This window comes from Balaenoptera musculus, chromosome 13, assembly GCF_009873245.2.
Source record: "Balaenoptera musculus isolate JJ_BM4_2016_0621 chromosome 13, mBalMus1.pri.v3, whole genome shotgun sequence".
NCBI lineage: Eukaryota > Metazoa > Chordata > Mammalia > Artiodactyla > Balaenopteridae > Balaenoptera > Balaenoptera musculus.
In genome coordinates, this window is record NC_045797.1 from 5907372 (window position 1) to 5931026 (window position 23655).

The window sequence follows — 23655 nt, forward strand, 5'->3', positions numbered from 1 at the left end:
AAATTAAAAATAAATAAAATAAATAAAAATTAAAAAAAAAAAAATTTTAAAGCAAACTTAATGGCGGTGACCTTGTTTAATCATCTCTCTTCACTCTTGTTTGCGGTTCTTCCTTGGCAGTGGAGGTGGAGGGAGTGGGCTGTTCAAGCTTTCAGGGGCCGCTCTCTAAATTGATAAAGCGATTAAACAGACACACACACCCTGTCTGTTCTCACTTCTTAGAGGTGGAAGTCAAGGATGAGGAAGAGATTTTTTTAGAACTTGAAATTGTAGTCCTTTGTCGTTTCCAAACTAGTTACTGTGTGTTATCTTTGTGGGTAAAAATAAATGTTTATTAAGAATATGTAATTTTTAAAATTTAAATAATTTATTTTTATAGCTGTATCTAAGATGTAAAGTTTATATAGCTTATTTTTTTCAAACTACTTACTACACTTTGATTCCAGCCACTCAGTGAAATACTAGGTGAGTAAACAGTGTTTACCGAAGTAAACTGAGGCCAGTTTCCATGTGAGGAGCTATTGGAATAGAAGTTGTCATACTTTGAGCTCTCATTTCAACAGACAGCCTCAGTAGGTTTCCATAATAGCAGTTATCTTTGAAATCTGCCTTCTGTGGTACATTGTGGATAGGAAAATATGTCCTTGATTTTATACAGAGTAGACTGTTTGCTCTTTGTATTTTAACACACACAGTAGGGGAAGATGCTTTAATTCTTCCCAGTAGCCAATGAAGCTGACTTTTAAAAAGAATACTGTGGCAGATCAAGGTAAATTGTTTTTGATGATTATGGAAGTGAGTTCTTAATCAGTGGCTGTCAGCTAGAGCTTTCCTTAATTCAGAAGCTTGAACCCTAAGTTACAAATAGAAGAGATTGGAAAAATTATAGTACTCATCTCTAGAAACACAAGTCTTTAACAGCAGATAAAGAAATAAGCAAGAGAAGACAGAAAACTCTTCAGTACTTTGAAAGGAAAATGTTTCCTTTGATACGCTTTTCTTAGGTGGAAATAAACATGATAAAGGGTCAAATATTACTAGAATTTCTGCTGAAATATAAAGCTGATAAAATGCTGGGAATCTGGGGAATGTCAATGAAGAAAGATTTAGTAAATGAGGGATGTAGTTAAGGTTATATTATTTATGGCAGTAATCAATTTCCTTCTGACAGTTGTCATGAAGACCATTTCTTCACAAATAATGTAGAGACAGTATTTTGTCTTTTTAACTGAGAGCCTCAGGCAGCGTGTGGAGGAGGGCAGTGTACCCATGGATGTGACCACCCCGCAGGCTGTTGCCTGCCATGCTGCTTCCGGGCTTCCCATCAGAAAGCCACGACGCCCAGAGGGGAGGTGTACACACGGCACCTGGCGCAGGTAATAGCTCCTTGCATGCTGTCCTTTTAGGGATGTTGAATCCGCAGAGCCTTTCCTGAAAGACTGCTCCCTCCCTGTAGTTACTGAGGAATGATGACACTAAAAGGCCGAATTGCAGTGTGTCCCTCAGCAGTTGGCTCTCTGTGGGCACACGGTGACAAAACCTCCTGAAGCGAACCTCTGGTCTGACCTCAGTAATGTCAGGGCAAGGTTTCCGAGACAGGCCTTTCCAGCGAGCTCAGGTATTTTTAAGAAAAGATAATCAGTGAACCTTGGGGCAACCTTGGGGCAACTTCGGGGCTTGAACATGCAGTAAGCACCTCTCTACATGCTTTATGATATACTTGCTGAGTCAAAGACCACTAGAATCATGAAAACAATAACAACAGTAATAGACCTTCAGGAACCGGGTGTGTTTTTACTTGGACACAATACCCAGCGTAACCAGATTCCCCAGTAAGATAGCTTAGTTTGGCTATAGTCTCCTTTTGAGCACATTAAAGTTTATGAGGTTAAGTCAGCACGCATACATTACTAACTAGATCCTGAGGTAATGACATGTTTTAGTCAAAAGCATTTCTTTGGGCTCACTGTAAGCCCTGCTTTGAGATTTACAGAGCATGGGACGTTGGCCTGAACCAGAGCTTGTCTTGTGTGGCACACGCTGTGCTTCTGTGACGCAACAACCAACCAGAAAAGCCACCTACGCTTTTCCCAGTTAATTTCACTTTTGAAGTTTTAAAAACACTTATAAGCATTTCATTCATCAAAAATACTAGTATTACTGGTTATGAAAGTGAAACGTCTACAATGTCATCATCAGCCATGCAGCTAGAGATCTGCCCTTGTTCTAACAGCAAAGTACAAAATAAGTTGTAAGTCAAAAAAAGTATTTTGCACTGCATTTGTTTAAAATTAGTACAAGAAAAGTCAATCCATTCTTTTTGATGAGTTGTAGGCTTGTGTATTAAGGGCTAAAGAGAAACTTGGGAACACTAGTACTTTCTGTTGGGCTGATTACAGTTGTTGAATCCCAGGATTATGGAAGTCCTTTCCTCAAGGATTTTCCTCATAAGAACAGTAGTGATTGCATAAAAAGAAAAGACCAGATACAAAAGGAAATTAGCAACATCTCTTGGTACAGGGTGCAGGAATTTTAACAAGTATGTAAAAAGTTCTTCCCACGCGTTAATTTTCCATTTTAACCCTTAAAATATTTTAGGGATATCACCCTAATATCATTTAAAATAGGTATGTGATCCACTGTTCACCATGGGAATGTGAATCATCACAAAATGTATAATACAGTAGTACATGCTACTTAAAATTTATGAAAGTGTATCTGTATTCTATAAGAATAAAAATTGAGTGATACCATTTCCTTAAATTTATTTAACAAAATACTGTTAAAGAGAGGTATTTGAAATAGTTAAATTTTAGGATTGCAAATACACTTTTGAACTTTCTACCCTAAGATGTCTTCTTAACAGGTCTTTTTGCTATCTTCTTTTTAACAGGTTATTTGAAGATATTAAAGCTACAACAAATTGGAACTAAAAGTCCAGAGAATTCAAGGTGTGGTTTTTAAAAAACATGACAGTTAAACTGAACTCGTTTGATGATACTTAAAAGTTGACTGCAGTTTATTGAATCCCAGGATTATTGTTTCTTTTATTTCAGGTAAACTTTCTTCTACTTTTAAATATGTTTAATGAACTTTTTGCTGGTGGTGTAACTGTGTATCTTGACTGTTTTTTTTTAATGTTCTCTAAATATAATTACTATTCTTTGTAAGCTATTTATTTAAAATAAATTTGAAAACCTTCCCTGTGTCAAGTAAACACCAGTACTGTAATCTGGAAACGATGCGCAGTGGTCTGTCCTTAGTCACAGGCCACGTTTGCACATCTGCCCACAGACGCACACTTGCCGCTCCAAATCAGTGTGTGTAGCACATCTGCGGCGGCTCGTGGACACCCCGGGGGCAGTGACGTGCTGAGCTGCTGGCACGCGCGCTGCCAGGTGAGGCTGGACGGGAGGGTGCTGTCTGCTAGCTTCAGCTCAGACTGTCAACAGGCGTCCTTTTGTGGTCTACGTAGTCCCACATCTCTGAAATTTTGTGCTTCTTGTTGGTGACTTCAGTTTGGAACGGACCCCAGGCACAGTGTTGTCGCCCAGGCTGCTGCTCCTGAGCGCTGGTGAGGTTCCTCCCGGAGAAAACTCGTGGTAGGTGAGCGACGTGCGTGCGTCCCGGGGCTGCCGGCCAGGAGGCTGGCTCAGCCTCACCAGGAACCGGCAGGGCCTGGAGCCTGAGGTTGGGAGGCTTGCGGCAAAGCGCGGTCGAAACCTCGCCATGCCGGAGAGTATTTGAATAATGAACTGTTTCTTTGCCCAGTGGTAACATGCAAAACGGTGATGCCAGCGATTAGGTGTTGAGAGAAGTCAACTGTTGCCATCATTTAGATGTCTGAAGGTGTGCCTGTTATACCAGTTTGGGTCCTTATTTCCTTGAAGCAAATAGATTTATAAATCCCTGCCCTTCATAATAACTAAGCTAAAATTTCTCATAAATCTAAGAGTACTGTTTTGCCAATATAACAAGGTGGGAATTTGTACTCATCTTAAAACCCCTCGGCTTGGTATCCTTTACCTTTTGCTAAGGGTTGGATTGGAAGGTGATTCCTGTTCCTATGAAGAATATGCTTTGAAAGTACCTCAGCAAATGGGGAGTTTGTCATGATGTCTTTGAGTGAAAAACACGTCAGATAATGGAGTTCATAGAGCACTTTAATGTAAGGCACTGCTGTCCAGAGTTAAACGCGGGCTTACACAGCCCACAGGACGCCACGGGAAGGGCACGAAGCCCACTCGGCGAGCAGCCGTGCAGCATGGCCCCCGGTGCCGTCCTTCCTCCTGGAGTGCCGACGCTCTTAGACTGTTAACAGGAGAGACGGCCCAGAAAACTACCAGCTGTTACAGTCTCAAGAAAGGTTTCTAAGAATTCCCACGTCTGTAGGCAGCCCGCTGTTGTCTCTTAGGTCCCCAGGACAAGAAAGGATAAGGTTACACGGGTGTCCGAGGCTCACACTGCACCCAGTGAGAAGTTCAAGGGTCAGAATACCGTCATGTGATGACTCAAGACCTCAGGGGCAGTAAGGCAGGTTCTTAAGAGTGTCTTCATTTACTCTCACTAAAAACTCTGAACGTTGGAACCTCAGGAAAACGGTATTCTTGCCTTACTGAAGCCCGTCACTTACATCTTAAGCACAAACAGGCACCTTGCTCTTCAGTGCTGAAGACCTCATCTACTTAGTGCAGTGACTTCGTTTGGGATGACATCCCCTATGGAAATCATCAGCAAGACACATTCTTCCAAGTTCTTACCAAAAATTCATCTGAAAGAAAAAGTCATCCAGGAAAGCAAAACTTTGCTTTAAGTGGATAAAGTGGTGTTTATACGCATTAAGCCAAGCAATCACTCAGGGTCTGAACAGTTTTAAAAATGAAAAGCACAGCACAGCTGAACGATGAACAGGTGGTCCCGACGAGGTATCACTTGGACATCTTGGTCTCAGAAGGTGTCTCGCCAGTGTCCAAGGTCTTCAACAACCGGAAGAGACCTGCAGCTTCTCGTATCCTGCTGAACTCAATACAGAAGGCCTGCACTTCTATAAACAAGTCCTGCACGTTAATGATTTTGTTACGGATCAAGGACTGGAGGAAGACACACACGAGACGCACCAGGCGATTCTGGAAAAGAAACCAATTTTAGTGTGTTTTCTGGGCAGGTATTTATAAAATTTACAAAAATTTCTATTACTTACCTGCATATATTTATCCTTAATTTGTTCACAGGTAGAAATGCAATTTGATATATAAAGGTGAATAAATTCAGGAGGTAGATCAACAGCTGTAGTTAGTCTGTTTCATAAAGTTAGAAAGTCAGGGCTGTTAATTTTATTTGCTAATAACATTTTAAAACACCGTTCACCATAAAATATAAAATTTCCTTTGGTCATTTAGTGAAAAATTCTGATATATGATCCACTTACCTAGTTTTAAATAAGTTTATGCAAGTAAACCTCAGAGGGCGCCCCCCGCCCCGCCATTAATAAGTGACACTTCCGTTTCTTAGGTCTACACTCAGCATCGCACATGCAATACGCGTTGAGCACCGTGTCCCTGTGTGTTCTTGGCTGAGTCAGAATTCATAGTTATCGTCCAAGCTCTAACAACCCGGGCAGTTACTCTGTCCACGTAAGTAACGCTTACTAACCTGATTCCACACAAGTGCTATGCGAGGAACGCATGTGAAGAAAGGCGTGGTAGTAACTGAACAGCACAATGTGTAACTAAGTGCTAACATGAGGCGTTTGCACAAAGAGTGATGTAAGTGAAAGACTCGGGAAAAGTCAACAGGGCAAATGACTTAAATCGAAACCCAAGGAGAGAAGTGTTCCTTCCAGCTGAGTAAATAATCTGAGTGAATTGTGGAATGGGACCGGCGTGGCACACTCAGGAGCTGGTGGGAAAGGCCACGGATTCTGTGAAATGTTTTAAGGGGGGGGGGGAGGGTAAAGTAGGAATTTCATGCTCAGATAAAGGTGTGTGCTATGCTGACTATACAGTATGAATTTCCAAAAATTTTCTAAACTTATTTGATTATTGAACTTCTTTCCACAAGGCTGAGGAACCCGTGCTCCAAGGAAACGCAGCCATAGGCTACCGGCGACACACTTGGGGGTGATGCACCATGATGGAGGGGCGCACACAGAGCAGACCTTGTCCTTGAAATCACTTCTGCACCACTGGTAAAAAGATGCGGGTATTCTTGGACTAAGTGCCTAATGGCTGGTTTAGACAGTAAGTGGGCACCTAGAGCATGGTCGGCCCAGAGGCCCTGAGCAGGAGGCAGCCCCCAAAGAGGAGTGAGTCTCAGCAACTGGGAGAGGCCAAAGGCCTGGATGAGGGCGCAGAAATGAAGCCGCATGTCAGCAAGCGGCCAGCCGGTTTTTGCCCTCACAGAAAGTAGTAAAAGGTGAATACCTCGTGCTTCCCTCCCACAAATCTGCACTCTCCTACACAGACACACACACACACACTTGGGATCCCTTGGCTTCCAGCCAGGCTTTTCCCACCAGCTGATTAACTTCATTGTGGTTTTTTTTGTTTTTGGGGGGGTTTTTTTGGCTATACCGAGTGGTTTGCAAGATCTTAGTTCCCCCACCAGGGATGGAACCCGGGCCCTTGGCAGTGAAAGTGCAGAGTCCTAACCACTGGACCGCCAGGGATTCCCAGGACATATTCTTTAGTACAGCTTTAAGTAGGTTAAAAAACAATTAATCCCCAACTTACAAACGAGTGAGTGTTCAAAAGATGTGCTCTAATTGAAGTGCAGTTGCCTAGCACTCAGAACGGACCTCCATAAGCAGAAAAACTATATAACTTAGCCCCCAAAACAGGACACCACATGGAGGGGAGCTGAGAATGAGAAGCCTAAACTGCGACCACATCAGGCAAGCCTGCACGTACGGCTACACTACCCATAGACAGCTGAATAAACAGTAGGCTCCCGAGCCCATGAAATTTGTAACTTACCTAAAACATCTCTGTAAGCAAAATAACAACGTGAGAAGCCACTACTCAGAGCACATCAAGAAGGGAATGTATTGGTTCCCTGACAGACAGTTGATGACAATGGAGCAAGGAGACCAAAGAAAGGTTCAGAGAACAGTGCAAGGAACAACAAATTCTAGGAAGGCATTCCCAGAATTTTCTCAGCTCCTAGACCCATACTGATACAGCTGTTAAGTCACTAACGAGAAATAATGCAGTATCTGTAATTTGTGTAAAGAATATACAACCATAATAGGAAATAAATTTTAGCAATTAAGTTTCACTGATGCTGCTACTAGTGCTAAATACTTGAAATGCCCTCCAGGTTCTTACTAGTGGGTGCTGAATTCACATGCAGTCAACGCTAAGGCTCAGATTATGGTTTTCTCAGACTAACAGTATCAGGGGAAAAAAATTGTTGCTGGTTTTTCTCTTCCAGTCATTTAATCCGGATTTATATTACACACCCCTGTCCGCATTTGATCGCGTATAGAAACTTACCGGTTTACAACTTCCATTGAATGTAATGACATGTCCATATTGACCAGAACCGAAAAATACTCAGTGATCTGGCTTGACTGCATTAACTTCAGCAACATTTCTATAGCGACTAGAGGGTTGTTTTCCACTAGGTCAGGAAGCTTGGCTGGAGTGAGGCCAATATGATAAACAAGTTTGGGGTCCTTTTCCAACTCTCCAAGGAGCTAAATATAATCAAAATTTTAGAAAGAGAAAAAAGAGAGGTTCCTGAATCAAATTCTCTTTCCTGCGTGCATACAAAAAAACAGGTATTTTATAAAGAAAAGTTATAAAGTTGGTTCAGTGCAGATAATTTTATAAATGTCTTCCTTCAAATCCATGATCATCATTCTTTGATATTTTAAAATTTACATTTGAATTGTCAGATATTAAAATCAAGCACCTTCACACCAGTTTATAAACGACACTAATGCATCCTGGGCATTAAACCAGAATCAATATTGTCTGGATTTTAACAATATCATCCTTAAGTCCTTTGTAGGTTTTTTTCCCCCTGTCATTTGTTAAAAATAATCTTACCAACTAGTACTCCTGAAAAGCACAGATCACAGAGATCATCAGGGACCATCCGGAACCAAAACCCCACCCAGCGCCCAGGGGAACAGATGCCTGAGAGGGGGACCGGGAGGGTCTGTCTGCCCAGCACACTGCACACTCTCACTCAAATAGGTGTCCTCAAAGACAATTTCTTCTGCCAAATTGGTACATTCTTCTAAATGTCCTGTGCTCCTTCCCCTGTCTCCTGGTATGCACACATGTACTGTTTCAGGATGGCCTGGTAAGCAAAATGAACTACGTTGGAGATGTATCTCCCGGCAAGTTTTAACGTTAAAGTGTGCTAACTGAATAATAAAGTTCACCAACCGGAACCGCCCACAGTGTCCTGCCTTTTCCCCAGGGAAGTGTCACAGTTGGGTGCGGGGGCTGTTTTGAATCCACCATTAACCAGCTGTGTGATGGGTGCTAGTTTACCTTCCTGGTTAAATGTTAATTCCGCTTACCCTCCTGGAGTCCTGTCCAGCTTAGTAACAATGTACATAAAGCGCCCAGCAGCGCAGAGCAGGAGTGAGCGCCATCCTACACTCCGGAGTCAAACTGATCCCGAACAGAAGTCACTAGGTTTTCAGGCACCAGAGTGAAGTGAGCCAAGTGGGAGGGCAGAACAGAGCTTCAGGGACCACGCCTCCTACTGTTGGCTCATGCTGCCAACGTCATGTTACTGGTCATTTATCACTTTATGAAAAAAACACCTGGTGAATTAAATACAGGAAAATGTTTACAATAAACATATACCTGTGTCTGTTGAGGAGAAGATAAGGGGCTTTTGAAGGCTTTGGCCATTATTCGCTTGATCTCCACGCCAGTGCTGTTCTTCACACACATTGACTTGTCCCACTGAACCGCGTGGTCGGGCTCGGTTGGATTGAGCCACGCCAGCTCGTCCTCACACACGTGGAGCGGAGGTGGTGGACGGATGAGCTCCGGCCGAAAATGGCCTGTAATCAGAGGAGCGTGTCTGCCTGCTTCTGCCCCTCGGCTGACCGCCCCACACGTCTCTAGAAACCTCAGACTCCGCTTAGTGACCTGCAGTAACACCTCTCTTAATAAGGACAACACACCAACACTCTGACTTGAAAATCAGAAGCAGAAACGACATAAAGGCAGGGTTTTATTCAGAATACAAACAAGAAAATGAAACACTGACATTACATTATTATGTCAGAGACCAAATCTATCTATTTTGGGGGAGGAGAGGAAAACATTACCACCACCTGACAAGTCCTAGTTCAAGCATGATCACCTCTCAATCGCAGAAGGACACAACTAACTTACTCCATGGGTAAGTCTGGATGGGAAAAATAAAATACTAATTGATCTCACTCATCCTATTCTCAGCACTATTTTATTCAGAGACCATATGATGTGTACTGGTTTTGTTTTTGCATCTTATAACCCTGAAGTAGCAAATTATGTGGAGATGAAATGGCAGGAGAAAGGTATGGTTGACTACTGACATTCTCAAATGAATCTGGAGACTTTCATAAACCCCTAAATTTACAAATGCTATATCATTTTCTTAAAACAGTAAAAATACAACAGAACAGTGAAGTGACTCAATTTAATACCTCAACTACTTTACAAAACAAGACTGATCCCTACGTTATAAACCCACTAAAGTAAATGCCCTCTGTCTGGGACTTCCCAGCGAATTTCACCCCTCACTTTGGTTCCCACGTAGGGCCTAAGATGGCTAACTCCTCTCATGGACCGAGCCCCGGCCAAATTTGAGATTACTAGGTCCTCTAGTTTACTGAAAATGTTTGTGTCTGGCTAAGAATTATCCCTTTATCTTAAACCACACCATCTCTTCACATATATCACCAGAACTAGCACCTGAACCTCTGCACACCATTTACAAAAAGAAAGTTTTTAACATTTCATGAGAAGTTATACCTATGTGATAAAGAGCAAGTTCCCACGAGGTAAGGATGCCTGGTGTTCAGCTAGACTCAGACCTAATATCTGATTGATTTGCTTCTTACATACCTTTCCAGTGGCCCATTCAAGTCAAAGATGTGCCCTAGCAAGTATTAAATACAACCCATCTGTGCCTTGGACCTTCCCACACACTGTGATTAGCTGAGACTTACTTGTTCCAGAGACCTACTGTAAATGGCATTAAAAGTCACAGTGTAAGTTTTAAACTCAAGGTGACACTATAGTCTGGAGAACATGTTCTTATCCCTAAGCAGAAAGCATGCCTTCATCATTAAAACCACACAGAATCGTATAAAACCAAAAAATGCAGGACTTCCCTGGTGGTGCAGTGGTTAAGAATCCGCCTGCCAATGCAGGGGACACAGGTTCAAGCCCTGGTCCAGGAAGATCCCATATGCCGCGGAGGAAGTGAGGCCGCGTGCCTAGAGCCTGTGCTCCGCAACAAGAGAAGCCACTGCAACAAGTGCATGCACTGCAACGAAGAGTAGCCCCAGCTCGCTGCAACTAGAGAAAGCCCGCACGCAGCAACAAAGACCCAACACAGCCAAAATTAAATTTAAAAAAATTAAAAATGCTGCTCTATTATTTCAAGTTCAATAGGAGTTTTCTTTGAATTAAAGTAAGAGTGTGTTTCATGTTTGGTAATTGCAATCATTGTTGCTTTTGTTGTGGTCATCCATGTACAATGCTTGGTGTCAGTCTATTTATCTCTTGTAAAAATAAAATGCAGTGTGTGTGTGTGAAAAAAATAAAAAATAAAAAATAAAGTAAGAGCTATAAGATCAGTAAAACTTCAATGGAGAATGGTAAGATTAATGACGTATAAAACAAAAAGGTAATAAGCTACAAAAATAAACTCATTTCAGTAAAATCAGAGAATTTATATCAGATATGCTGACGATAGGTATGTAATACAAAAAACGTGGGATTTTTTTGGCTGCATCATACAGCATGTGGGATCTTAGTTCCCTGACCAGGGATGGAACCTGCACCCCCTGCAGTGGAAGCACGGCATCCTAACCACTGGACCACCAGGGAATTCCCAAAAACTTGGTATTTTTATTAAAAAAGAAACTATTTTTCTTTAAGTTTTTAAAATTTATTTTTGGCTGTGTTGGGTCTTCGTTGCTGCGCGCAGGCTTTCTCTAGTTGCAGTGAGCAGGGGCTACTCTTCGTTGCGGTGTGCGGGCTTCTCATTGCGGTGGCTTCTCTTGTTATGGAGCACAGGCTCTAGGCGCGCAGGCTCAGTAGTTGTGGCTTGTGGGCTCTAGAGCACAGGTTCAGTAGCTGTGGTGCACGGGCTTAGTTGCTCCACGGCATGTGGGATCTTCCCAGACCAGGGCTTGAACTGTGTCCCCTGCACTGGCAGGTGGATTCTTAACCACTGCGCCACCAGGGAAGCCCAAGGAACTAACTTTTATTGAGCATCTCTACTATGTTCCAGACACTATACTAGGAAGTTTCTACTAAATTCATGTTTAACATTCTCTGACATAAATCCTACCAATGTTTTCTTAGGTCAGTCTCCCAGGCAATAGAAGTTAAAGCAAAAGTAAACAAGTAGGACCTAATCAAACTTACAAGCTTTTATACAGCAAAGGAAACCATAAACAAAATGAAAAGACAACCTACAGACTGGGAGACAACATTTGCAAATGGTACGACCAACAAGGGTTTAATTTCCAAAACATACAAACAGCTCATACAACTCAACAACAGATAAAAACAAACAACCCAATCAAAAAATGAGCAGAAGTGGTTGAGAATCTGCCTGCCAATGCAGGGGACACGGGTTTGAGTCCTGGTCTGGGAAGATCCCACATGCCGTGGAGCGACTAGGCCCGTGAGCCACAACTACTGAGCCTGCGCGTCTGGAGCCTGTGCTCCGCAACAAGAGAGACCGCGACAGTGAGAGGCCCGCGCACCGCGATGAAGAGTGGCCCCCACTTGCTGCAACTAGAGAAAGCCCTCGCACAGAAACAAAGACCCAACACAGCCATAAATAAATAAATAAAATTAAAAAAAAAAAAATGAGCAGAAGACCTAAAGAGACATTTCTTCAAAGAAGACATACAGATCACCAACAGGCACATGAAAAGATGCTCAGCATTGCTAATTAGAGAAATGCAAATCAAATTAAAACTTCAATGAGGTACCACCTCACACCAGTCAGAATGGCCATCATTACAAAATCTACAAATAACATGCTGGAGAGGGTGTGGAGAAAATAGAACCCTCCTACATTACGGACGGGAATGTAAATTGGTGCAGCCACTATGGAAAACAGTATGGAGGTTCCAGAGTTACCATCTGATCCAGCAATCCCACTCCTGTGCATATATCCAGACAAAACTCTAAGTCAAAAAGATACAGGCACCCCTTTGTTCATAACAGCACTATTCACAATAGGCAAGACATGGAAATAACCTAAATGTCCATCGCCAGATGAAAAGATAAAGAAGACGTGGTATATTTATACAATGGAATATTACTAAGGCATAAAAAAGAATGAAATAATGCCATTTGCAGCAATATGGATGCACCTAGAGATTATCATACTATGTGAGGTCAGACAGAGAAAGACAAATATCATATGATATCACTTATATGCGGAGTCTAAAATGTGACACAAATGAACTTATCTATGAAACAGAAACAGACTCACAGACATAGAGAACAGACTTGTGGTTGCCAAGGGGAAGCGGGGATTGGGGAGGGATGGATTGGGAGTTTGGGATTAGCAGATGCAAACTATTATATAGAGAATGGATAAACAACAAGGTCCTACTGCATAGCACAGAGAACTATATTTAATATCCTGTGATAAACCACAATGGAAAAGAATATGAAAAAGAATGTACATATATATATATATGTATAACTGAATCACTTTGCTGTACAGCAGAAATTAACACATTGTAAATCAACTGTACTTCAATAAAATAAAATTTTAAAAAATTCACGTTTAAGTATCAACGAAAACAACATGATGTTTCAGAAAACCAGAAAGTGTCAGGGGGATGCTGATAAAATAAAACCAAGAATATAAAATCAGATATACCTACTTTCAATAGGTGGCTTTGGTCCACTGACTAAAGCTTCCGTGATCTGAGAGGCAACGGAGCTGTCAAATCCAGAATTAGAAGAATCCGGGTCTGGGTCACTGAGAATGCTAGGGAAGCTGGCCTTACTTTGAGTTGGCAATTCAGACTGGCGTTCTGAAATAGATGAAAATAGGGAACATTTCAAAATTGAGGGCACCACAAGAGAGTGAAAAGAGAAGCTACTAAATGGAGAAAGTTATCTTCAACACATAAACAAAGGGCCAGATTCAGGATATATTAGCAATTTTAAAAAATAGGAAAAAATGGGCTAATGACTTCAACAAGTGTTTTATTTTTAAAAAGCTTGAGGCTTCCCTGGTGGCACAGTGGTTACGAATCTGCCTGTCAATGCAGGGGACACGGGTTTGATCCCTGGCCCAGGAAGATCCCACATGCCGCGAAGCAGCTAAGCCCACACGCCACAACTACTGAGCCTGCGCTCTAGAGCCTGTGCTCCATAACAAGAGAAGTCACTGCAATGAGAAGCCCGCGCACCGCAAGCAAGAGTAACCCCCGCTCGATGCAACTAGAGATAAGCCTGCGCGCAGCAACGAAGACCCAATGCAGCCAAAAATAAAAACAAATAAATAAATTTAAAAAAAAAGAAAAAAAAAGCTTGTATGGCCGATAAGCATCTGAAAAGATATTCAACCCCATTAGGAACCAGGGGAAAATCTGTTAAAACAAGATACTATTGCACACACACTGTAGTTATAACTGCCCCTTGTGGTTCCTGATGTTTAACTTGTCTGCTTGTTTCCTTAAAGTTAGGAAAATGCAACTGCATCATCCATCAATAAACCTTTGGTCCCTGGATCCCACTGTAAAGACATCTGAATTTCAGGCCAGCCTCCGTACAGATGATCTATGTGGCTAGCTCCAGAGAAGATAGGTGTACTTCCCTTTTTTTCTTAAGCACTTGTGAAAATGATTAAGACATCTTCAGTCTGGGCAGAGGACAGCAAACAGCTCTAGGGGACAGCCAGCTTAGCCACTGTGCCAAGCCTCTCAATCCTAACCCTAGTCACATATTCCTTTCTGAGCTTGATGTACTTTATAAATTTATTTTATTTATTTATTTTTGGCTGTGTTGGGTCTTCGTTGCTGTGCCCGGGCTTTCCCTAGTTGCAGTGAGCAGGGGCTACTCTTCATTGTGGTGCGCGGGCTTCTCATTGCGGTGGCTTCTCTTGTTGTGGAGCACGGGATCTAGGTGCGTGGGCTTCAGGAATTGTGGAGCGTGGGCTCAGTAGTTGTGGCGCATGGGCTTAGTTTCTCTGCGGTATGTGGGATCTTCCCAGACCAGGGCTTGAACCTGTGTGCCCTGCACTGGCAGGCAGATTCTTAACCACTGCAACACCAGGGAAGTCCCTGAGCTTGATGTACTTTAAAACTTTCTCATGGGCTGATTCAAGTCATCACAAGTTGAAAAGGAAATTAGATCTGATTCTTATTTTATTGAATACAAAGCTAGAACCCTCAGAATATACGTCACTTCTAAAGGTAAGGTGGCTGAAATTGCACCTCGGCAATTTTCATGAACCAGTTTTCATACTGTCTTTGGTCAAGAAAATAATTATTTTATTTCTGTTAATAGACTGCATCTGGCACTAGTAGCTAATAAGTACTTTTGTGTACCTTCAATCTTAAAAGTCTGAAAAAGAGTTCTCTTAGTTTCAGAAAATAACCATTGTTATATTGTTACTATTTAGTAGTTTAAAAATAAGGTTCAGAATGCCCCAAGGAAAGAGAAGATTATTGAAAGATGTCACCTTATATAAGATGCCAAATGTCACAGAGCATGAAGTCTAAGGATGGGGCACTGTCAAATTAACCCTGCAGCTCACTTAATCACAAGGTCAAGGGTTCACAAATCTGGCTACAGATTAGAATTTCCCTAATGAATTGCTCTCAGGTGATGAGACCCATGCATCTGCACTTTTGCTTAGAGCAGGTTAGCAAAAGCTGCTCTTTATCCTTACATGGAGAGGCTCTCCCTGACCTCCCTGTTCAAGGTCTCGTTATTTTCTATCACAACACGAGTTTGCTTCAAGACCACCCATTCACTTGCTTATACGTGTAACAGAAGGTGCCCAAATAACCTTGAAACAGAAGAACAGGGTGGAGGTCTCACACCTCTCGATTTCACAAAAGCTACTGTATGACTTGGATTAGTGTCCTGTTCCCCTGCAAATAAAACCCTTTTTACATGAAAGGAAAAAAAAAAAAAAAAAAAAAAAAGCCACCCTAATCAAAAGTGTGGTACTAGAATAAGGACAAATAGACCGGGCTTCCCAGGTGGCACAGTGGTTAAGAATCCGCCTGCCGGGACTTCCCTGGTGGTGCAGTGGTTAAGAATCCGCCTGCCAATGCAGGGGACACAGGTTCCAGCCCTGGTCCGGGAAGATCCCACATGCCGCAGAGCAACTAAGCCTGTGCGCCACAACTACTAAGCTTGTGCTCTAGAGCCGGCGAGCCACGATTACTGAGCCCTCACGCCACAACTACTGAAGCCCACATGCCTACAGCCCCATGCTCCGCAATGAAGAGAAGCCACCGCAATGAGAAGCCCGCGCACCGCGACGAAGAGTAGCCCCCGCTGGCCGCAACCAGAGAAAGCCCGTGTGCAGCAACGAAGACCCAACGCAGCCAAAAATAAATAAATAAATAAATAATTAAAAAAAAAAAACAAAACAAGTAGACCAATGACGTAGAATAGACAGCCCAGAAATAAACCTTCCCATATATATATTCAAATGATTTTCGATAAAGGTGCCAAGACGACACTGTTTCAGCTATTCTGGGTCCCTTGAGATTCCATATGAATTTTCTATTTCCGCAAAACACATTGTTGGGATTTTGATAAGAATTGCATTGAATCTGTAGATCGCTTTGAGTAGAAATGACATCAGGAAAATTTTAAACGGACCAAGTTTTACTCAGCATTCTTCTTAAACTGGAAAAGCAATCAATTCAAGTGAAAACTCAAAATGAAATTTATAGCCCATAAGAGCAAGGATCCAGTACTGAAGCTATGTTTTTCACGGAAAATACTAACTTTTTAGTACAGTTACAAAGACCTTCATTTAAATGGAGTACCTCAAGAAGAAAGGCCCAATGCTAGCACACAAAGATGTCTGAAGTGGGATCCCTCCTTACCAGCCAGGGCTAGCTGAAGCCCGCTAATGTCCACAGACTGGCCCATGTTCCCGACGTCCATCAAGGCAATCTGTCGCGGTGTCTTTTTGAAGAGTTCCCGTGGAGGTGCCAGCATCAGCTGGGAAAGAAAAAACTTTTCTGGTGGAGTTATAGGAGGTAAAAATCCTGTAAACAAAAAAAACGCACAACAGTTTCTCTAACGGTTATTTTTAAAAATTATCTTGAGTCTGGTAAAATTAGCATTTGCTACTTGTCACCTCAACCCATGTATCTTTAAAGACAAACTTACAATTGAAGATTCATTTAACCAAATAGATACATTCATCAAAATGTAATTAAATAGTGTCCCTGAGGAGGACTGGTTCCAGGACACCCTGCGAATACTAAAATCCAAGGATGCTTGGGTCCCTTATATAAAATGGTGTAGTATTTGCATGTACCCTACACACATCCACCCTTACACTTCAAATAATCTCTAGATTAACTGTATGTCAACTGAAATTCTATGATTTGTGGCAATGAAACTTAAGGTTTTTGTAACTGTTAAGAACTTTGTTTTGGGGAATTCTCTGGCAGTCCAGTGGTTAGGACTCAGCGCTCTCACTGCCGGGCCCGGGTTTGATCCCTGGTGGTAGGGGAACTAAGATCCCGCAAGCTGCACGGCACGGCCAAAACAAAACAAAACAAAAAAACCAACTTTGTTTTCTAACCTGCTTCAATTCCTGCAAAGGCTGAAGCTTACATATGCAGGCAAAAACAAATAAAAAAAAACTACAGTGCTCAGAAATGCTTTTCTTCTCTACTGCTACCAGCAACTGTGTAAAAGTTAAAGAGACAAGGAAGCAATCACTAGCTCCGCAAATACACTTCACACACCTGTTTCAGTCCACAGCACGGCTACAATTCCGAAAGTGCTTGCTGGACATGATGCTTCCCTTTCATCCCAGAGCCACCCGCTTACCCGGCGGCGTCCATCCTACCGCAGCACCATGGCCAGATGCTGTTCCAGCTCCCAGCTTGGACTCCTACCCGCTCACCACCCACAGTCCACACGCCCACTTACCACTGAGTTATATTTCTGGGTACAAATCTGCTCACATCACTTAACCTGTTTACACAGAATTAAACCCAAACTTCTGCACCATTCAAGAGACCTTCCTAACGTGGTCCTGACCCACTTTCCTAATCCCATCTCCTGACCCGCCCCTCCAATCCATGTGTTCTACACTCCCGTTGCACAAAATCTCTCACCTCTGATTCTTGATTTCAAAACATTCAATACCCGCAGCTCTTTAAGAATACGTGACAGGGCCACACCCTTCTCTCCCCACCATCTCTCATCAATTTCCAGCAAAAACGTCACCCCCTCTGAAAGCCCCTCCAGCTACACAGCTGTAGTTCCTGTGCTACGAGGTGCTGTGCATGCGACATCTAGTATGGCCCTTAACCACACTGGGCTACAATCATGTTTACGTCTCTTCAACCAGACTGAAAGCTTCTTGAGTGCAAGGAAGCCATCCTACTTACTTCCAGATACATTCTCAACGTTGGCTCTGCAGCAGAATCATCTGAAAAACTTTCAAAACATATACCCATTAGATGCTCCCCTTGACGCACAGTATACTAAGCCTTGGCATTGACATTCCCTCTGTTGTATATTTAAGCACCATCCCCACCTAGTAACGATAGTAATGTATAAAGCTTATTGTAAATACTTTTATTTCTCATAATTTATTATCTGCAATTTTCAGACAAGGAAATTGAGGCAGAGAGAGGCAAAATAACCAATCCATGGATTTCCCTGGCAAATCTGTTTACAATGCAGTCTATGGCCTACATCTAGGTTTAAACTCATCGCATTCAAGAATGACATTATATAAGTCATGGTTCCTTTGCCTAACCCATCCTACAGAATTCAAAGGGCTCTCCGACCCAAATCCCACACTGCCCCATCCATCTCGGTGGTGGGTGTAACCACACACACACACACACACACACACACACACACACGTTGCAGCGACTTTCTCAGCATTCTCAAACTTCCTGAAAACCAGGTTCAGTACCTGTACCCTAAAGACATCTCATGGAATACACAGGTTGCCCCTCTTAGGTAAGGGCAGTGCAGGAAATCAACGAGAAGATGCTTTAGATCCAGAGGAGTTGCCAGCAGGAACAATGACTAGCTTAAAGGCAGAAGCCCTCTCCTGCAAGGAAAAATTCTCTGGCGTTACCTCAGAATCCGCTGCCTTTCCCTTCTGGCTCCCTGACCAGCAGTTCCTACCTAAAGGGGTCACTCGCCTGTTTCCTCACTGCTCAAGGCCTGTAAGATCAAACTGCTTCCCGCCTGTCACTACCTGCTCCGCCCACTACCGCTGTCCTCCTCGAAGTCTCCCAGGTACCCTTATCACTCCTCACCATCTCCTCTGTGCCCTTCTCTCCTGGCTTCAGGTCTTCTCCCAAAATCAACTCTCATAAAGCATCTCTTGAGTTTAAAAAACGAACAGATGTGGACGCTGGAGCGCCACGCAGCTGCCAGCCTCCCGCCCCGCTCGGCGCCCCCGGGCTATGTCCAGGCCCACGCCGGGGCCCCACGGCCAACGAAGGACGGACGCCCCGCTCTACAGCTGCCAGGGCCTGCACAGGCAGCCAGCCCAGTCTGAGCCTCTGCTGCCTCAACCAGATCCTGAATGTCAAAAAGCAGAGCGTCTGCTTGATGAATCTGAGGACAACGGGAACTCTGGGTGACGCTGGCCCTCTGGACGATACCACCGACGAAAAACTGGCCGAGGAGATGCTGGATTCCTTAGCAGAGTTTTTTGAAGAACTTGCAGACAAACCTTACACACTTGAAGACTATGATGTCTCCTTTGGGAATGGTGTTTTAACAGTTAAACTGGGTGGAGATCTAGGAACATACGTGATCAACAAGCAGACCCCAAACAAGCAAATCTGGTTATCTTCACCATCCAGTGGCCCCAAGCATTACAACTGGACTGGGAGAAACGGGGTGTACTCCCTGACGGTGTGCCCCTCCACGAGCTGCTGGCCACAGAGCTGACTCAAGCCTTAAAAACCAAACTGGACTTATCTTCTCTGGCCTACTCTGGAAAAGGCACTTGCTGCCCAGCCTGATGCTAAAGACATTAAAAGCTCTAAAGCCAAGACCCCAGCTTTGCTCTGCAGCTGAAATTTCATGGCTTTTCCATTCCTGCTTTTGAGGACAGTTGCGTTATGTGCAACAGCTCTGTGAAAAGACCGTGTCGCCTCCCGCCCTGCCCCTGAGTTCAGATTTTTAATTTCCACAGGTTTCTTTGGATTTATTGTCTGACTTCCTCCCTCACGTGACAGCCTTTATCTTACGTAATGTCTGTATGCCCATACCTTTAATATATAACCTCACAACAAAGGAAAACAAGAAGGACAAATTCCAGGAGGAGAAACGAATTGGCTTCACCATTCATTCTTTGAAAGGCTTACTACAAAAACTGCATGAAGAGCGGCTGGCCAACCTTGCCATCTTGTCTCAAAATGAGACTCATTAAAGGGAAGCCTAAAAACATTCCTACTCCTCTTGAAAGTGTAAACACTTCTAAGTCCTTTAGTATTGAAGCATCAGTGGCAACTCGGGAATTCTCAAACCGAAGACCATTTTCTCCTTGTGCTTTGTGACTGCCAGGGTGTGGCCCGCATAGGGTGACACAGGGAGATGCGGTGCTGTGTCTTCCGTATGTGCATATATATGTACACACACATTTACATGTGTGTGTACATATATATTTTTTAAATTTAAAGGTCAGTATAGAATAAGCTATTGCAACACTGGTCTGAGAATGCAAAAAATCTTCCAAAAGCCACCTCTGTAAGCTCCTGGATCTAGTATAATAAATGAGGTCACGGAGCTGAGGAGGTGCTTGGTAGATTGTGAAAGACCACGTAAATGAAAAGATGCTGGTGTTAATGAAAGGAACCCCCGTCTTACACTTGGCCCAGCCCAAAAGTAGTTGTCTGTCTCTGGGCAAGTTTCTCGAACTCCCTGGACTTCTGTTTCCCCGTGTTAACAGAGAGGGTTAAACTAGATAGAATATAGTCGATTCCCAATTTAGACAGTAAGTGGTCCCGTCAGGCAACTTATCAGGCCAGCTTTAATTCCCTCTAGTAGAGGAGATAACAGTGAACAGTTTTTTTAAAACTACAGAGTAAGTATATGGTTTTGCGTTTTGCTCTACTTCAATTTCAGTTGAATTCAGGTTCAAATAATCATCCTTTATTATGCCATTACTGTGCTAAGCCTGGGCTGTAGGCTGAATGTTAAAGTGTTGATCCTAACCCCCAATCACAGCCCTCCTAAATGCGATTAGTGCCCTGAGAAGAGAGACCCCAGAGAGCTCCCTCATCCCTTTCACGTGAGGACACAGCGTGAAGACAGCTGTCGATGAACCAGAAAGCAGGCCTTCACCAGACACCCAGTCTGCTGGGGCCTTGACCTTGGACTTCCCAGCCTCCAAAACAATGAGAAATAAATTTGTTTATAAGCCAAACAAACAAACAAAAATAGCAAAAGCGGCCTCGCATCCAACCCAGTGATCTCACCAAAGGTGCACGAGCATGCATTTTACATAAGGTCCAGTAGTCTTGCGTTTCCTAGCCTAGGCCGTGAATTGAGACTACTTTTATTCTCTGCCCCCATCGCGTTAACCAAGGACACCGAACAGCAAGAAGGCGGCTATGAAGTCCTGACACGCTGCTGAATGTGCATTTCCGCTCAACAACGTATTCGGGTTCTGAACGACTTCTCGGTGACTCCTCTGAGACTTAAAGCCGGAGACTTAAAGACTTGATCCTGTGTGTCATTACTTACAACTGCACACACCTCAGACGCGCGTGAGGAGCACGAACTGCATCACGAGGCACTAAAGCGTCAAGCCCCACACTAAGCGGCACGGTTTCACAGCCCGTACTGCTGGGAGGAGTAATTTTCGGTGCCGTGAAGCTGCGACTTGTCCCTACTCGGTGGAGGGGGTGCGGAGGGGATTTCAAAAGGACACAATCCATTTCACGTGCGGGTGAAGGCCCAGCAGCTGCCCGATCTCACCCTCCGCGCCGCACACCGGGCTCCCGGCGGGAGGACCCGGGCTTACCTGAGAGCGGCGGCCGGTCGGGCTCCTGGCCGCCGCGGGCGGGCGGCGCGGGGTTGAGCAGGTGCGCGAAGCTGGCGGCGAAGGGGTTGGCGGCGAGCGGCTCGGTGCGGTACATCTCCCAGAGCAGGTAGAGCGCCGTGAGGCGCTGCGCCGCGCTGGGCAGCAGGTCCGGCTGCTGCAGTAGCATGACGAGCACCGAGCCCAGACGGAAGTGGTCGGCCTTGCTGAAGTAGTGGTGGAAGGCGGTGGACAGGCCCTCGAAGGTGCTGCCGCCGCCCGCCTCCTCCGAGATGATGCTCAGCAGGCTCGAGAGCTCCTTCGGGGTCAGGCTCATCCTGCCCGCGGGGCCCCCCGGGCCTCCACAACCCGGCCCGGGGCCACCCGCTCCGCCTCTGCCGCCGCCGCCGCCGCCGGAGCCGGAGCCTCCTGGCCCGCTCCTAGACACCGACCCCGCCGCTTCCCGGGCCCCCCTTTGCTCCGCGGCGGTAAGAAGACGGCCACACGCCGCGCTCGCCCCACCACCGGGCATCAACCTCGCTCGCCTGTCCCGTTTCCGGGCCGGAGGGGCCCTGGCACCGGCTCGATCCGTCCCCGCGGCCGTAAAGCGCGCTCTGGCACGACAGCGTCGCAAACAAAACCCGCCGGGAAGCCAGCCACCCGCAGAGGAGAGTGTGGAGCGGACCCAGAGCGAGGCTGCTGGAGCCTGGCCAGGGAGAGGATCCCGAGACGCTGAGTGGGCGGGGCGAAAAGCCGGAAATGGGGGCGGGGCCTGTGGGTGGAGCTGCGGAAGTCTCGCGGTGTCACAGCCCCACGCTGTGGTGCAGTCCGCGCATGGGCGAGCAACGTCCGCGCCCAGAGGCGCCCCGAGGGTCGTATCAGGCATAGAAGGTCCCAAGAAATTTGGGTGACGTTATTGTCTGGAAAAATGCATCTTATAATCTGAAAAGTTGGGGCTTCCCTGGTGGCACAGTGGTTAAGAATCTGCCTGCCAAGGTAGGGGACACGGGTTCGAGCCCTGGTCCGGGAAGATCCCACATGCTGTGGAGCAGCTAAGCCCACGCGCCACAACTAGTGAGCCTGCGCTCTAGAGCCCGCTGAGCCACAACTACTGAGCCCAAGCGCCACAACGACGACCCAATGCAGCCAAAAAAAAAGCTGAAGTTTTCTTAATATAACACACCTGGCTGTTAATGGTGAAACCTTTTTAAGTGCTAATAGCTATAAAAACCACGCATTTCTCATAACCAAAGTTAATTTCCAGTCTTACACTCCTATTTGAGGAAATGGAATCATACTGCACACGAGCTTTTGTACACGGTTACTTTAACAAGATTTTCGTAAAATGTTTCCAATAAACATTCGTTTGCAAAATTGTTGTACAACTTTTTACGCAGCCTGCCCAAGGGTGTTGATTCTGGGCCTTAGCTGTGCATTGGAAGTTCCCCGAGAGCCTTTAAAAATGCTAGTGCCTGGTCCTGGTGGCCAGGTATTAAGAGAAAGCAAAAACACCTGCCCAGGTGCCTAGTGTGTACTCTGGGCTGGGAATCACCGAGGGGCGTGTCCCAGACTTCCCCGGTTCCTCCTTTAGACCTTCAAAACCCTACAGGGATTTCACCAGCGATTCCCAGAAGGCAAGTTTGGGAGCTACAGTCTGCGCTAACTCATGCCAGCAGCTCGAGAATTATCTAGTTGCGCGCCACCTTAATTCTAAAGTATAATTGAAGGAAGAGAAACTGCTGGGTTAAGGGGCATGCATATTCTGAAGGCTTCTTCACTTGACTGTTAGATATCCCTCTAGAAGGGTCCTGCCAGTTAACTAACAGCAGCAGATATAACTTGCTAACGCTTGGACTCCTGGGAAACTGATTCGAATTATCTTGAAAGTACTCTCATCTTATTTATTTACTATAGTAAATAAAGTTCATTGTGTTTGGGAGGTCTGTTTGTTACAGCAATGAGCTTACCTGCATAGGTTTTACTGGGTTTTTTTTTAAGTTGTTTCAAAATATGTGAACGTTATGTGCCCCACAACCCCAAAAAACTAAATATTTTTCTTTCTGTAGGAGCATTTTCAAAATTAGTTTGGTGTTAAAAAGAAAACCAGAGGCCCCAGGTGGAGTCACTTATGCTAGGTCACACTACTAACCTAACTGAAGCTTCACCTTCCCCCAGAAATGTAGTCTTAACCAGGAATTTTCTGGTCAGCAGCAATGAGGTAATCGGTCA

The 23655-nt window shown here is 44.6% G+C and overlaps 1 protein-coding gene, 1 long non-coding RNA gene, 1 other non-coding gene and 1 pseudogene across 4 annotated transcripts; 3 read left to right on the forward strand and 1 right to left on the reverse strand.

The window, feature by feature from the left end:
- Positions 1-1458: 1458 nt before the first annotated feature.
- LOC118906518 lies at positions 1459-1572 on the forward strand. Its single transcript, XR_005022500.1, has one exon. It is a non-coding gene; the product is annotated as a small nucleolar RNA SNORD89 (small nucleolar RNA).
- A 196-nt stretch (positions 1573-1768) lies between these two features.
- CNOT11 (CCR4-NOT transcription complex subunit 11) lies at positions 1769-22481 on the reverse strand. 2 transcript variants are annotated; one of them, XM_036874064.1, is made up of 7 exons: positions 21430-22479; positions 16292-16456; positions 13097-13249; positions 8826-9028; positions 7494-7696; positions 5201-5297; positions 1769-5126 (listed from the first exon to the last, which is right to left on the reverse strand). In XM_036874064.1, exons 1-7 carry the CDS (start codon positions 22310-22312, stop codon positions 4929-4931), a joined length of 1902 nt encoding a protein of 633 aa, XP_036729959.1. In that variant the 5' UTR covers positions 22313-22479; the 3' UTR covers positions 1769-4928. The 2 variants fall into 2 exon arrangements, with proteins under 2 accessions (XP_036729959.1, XP_036729960.1); XM_036874065.1 differs by lacking the exon at positions 5201-5297 and having other exon boundaries at positions 4933-5126; positions 21430-22481.
- LOC118906489 lies at positions 5317-7275 on the forward strand. Its single transcript, XR_005022492.1, has 2 exons — positions 5317-5633; positions 6061-7275. It is a non-coding gene; the product is annotated as an uncharacterized LOC118906489 (long non-coding RNA).
- Positions 16472-21435, forward strand: LOC118906488 (annotated as a pseudogene).
- Positions 22482-23655: the final 1174 nt, after the last annotated feature.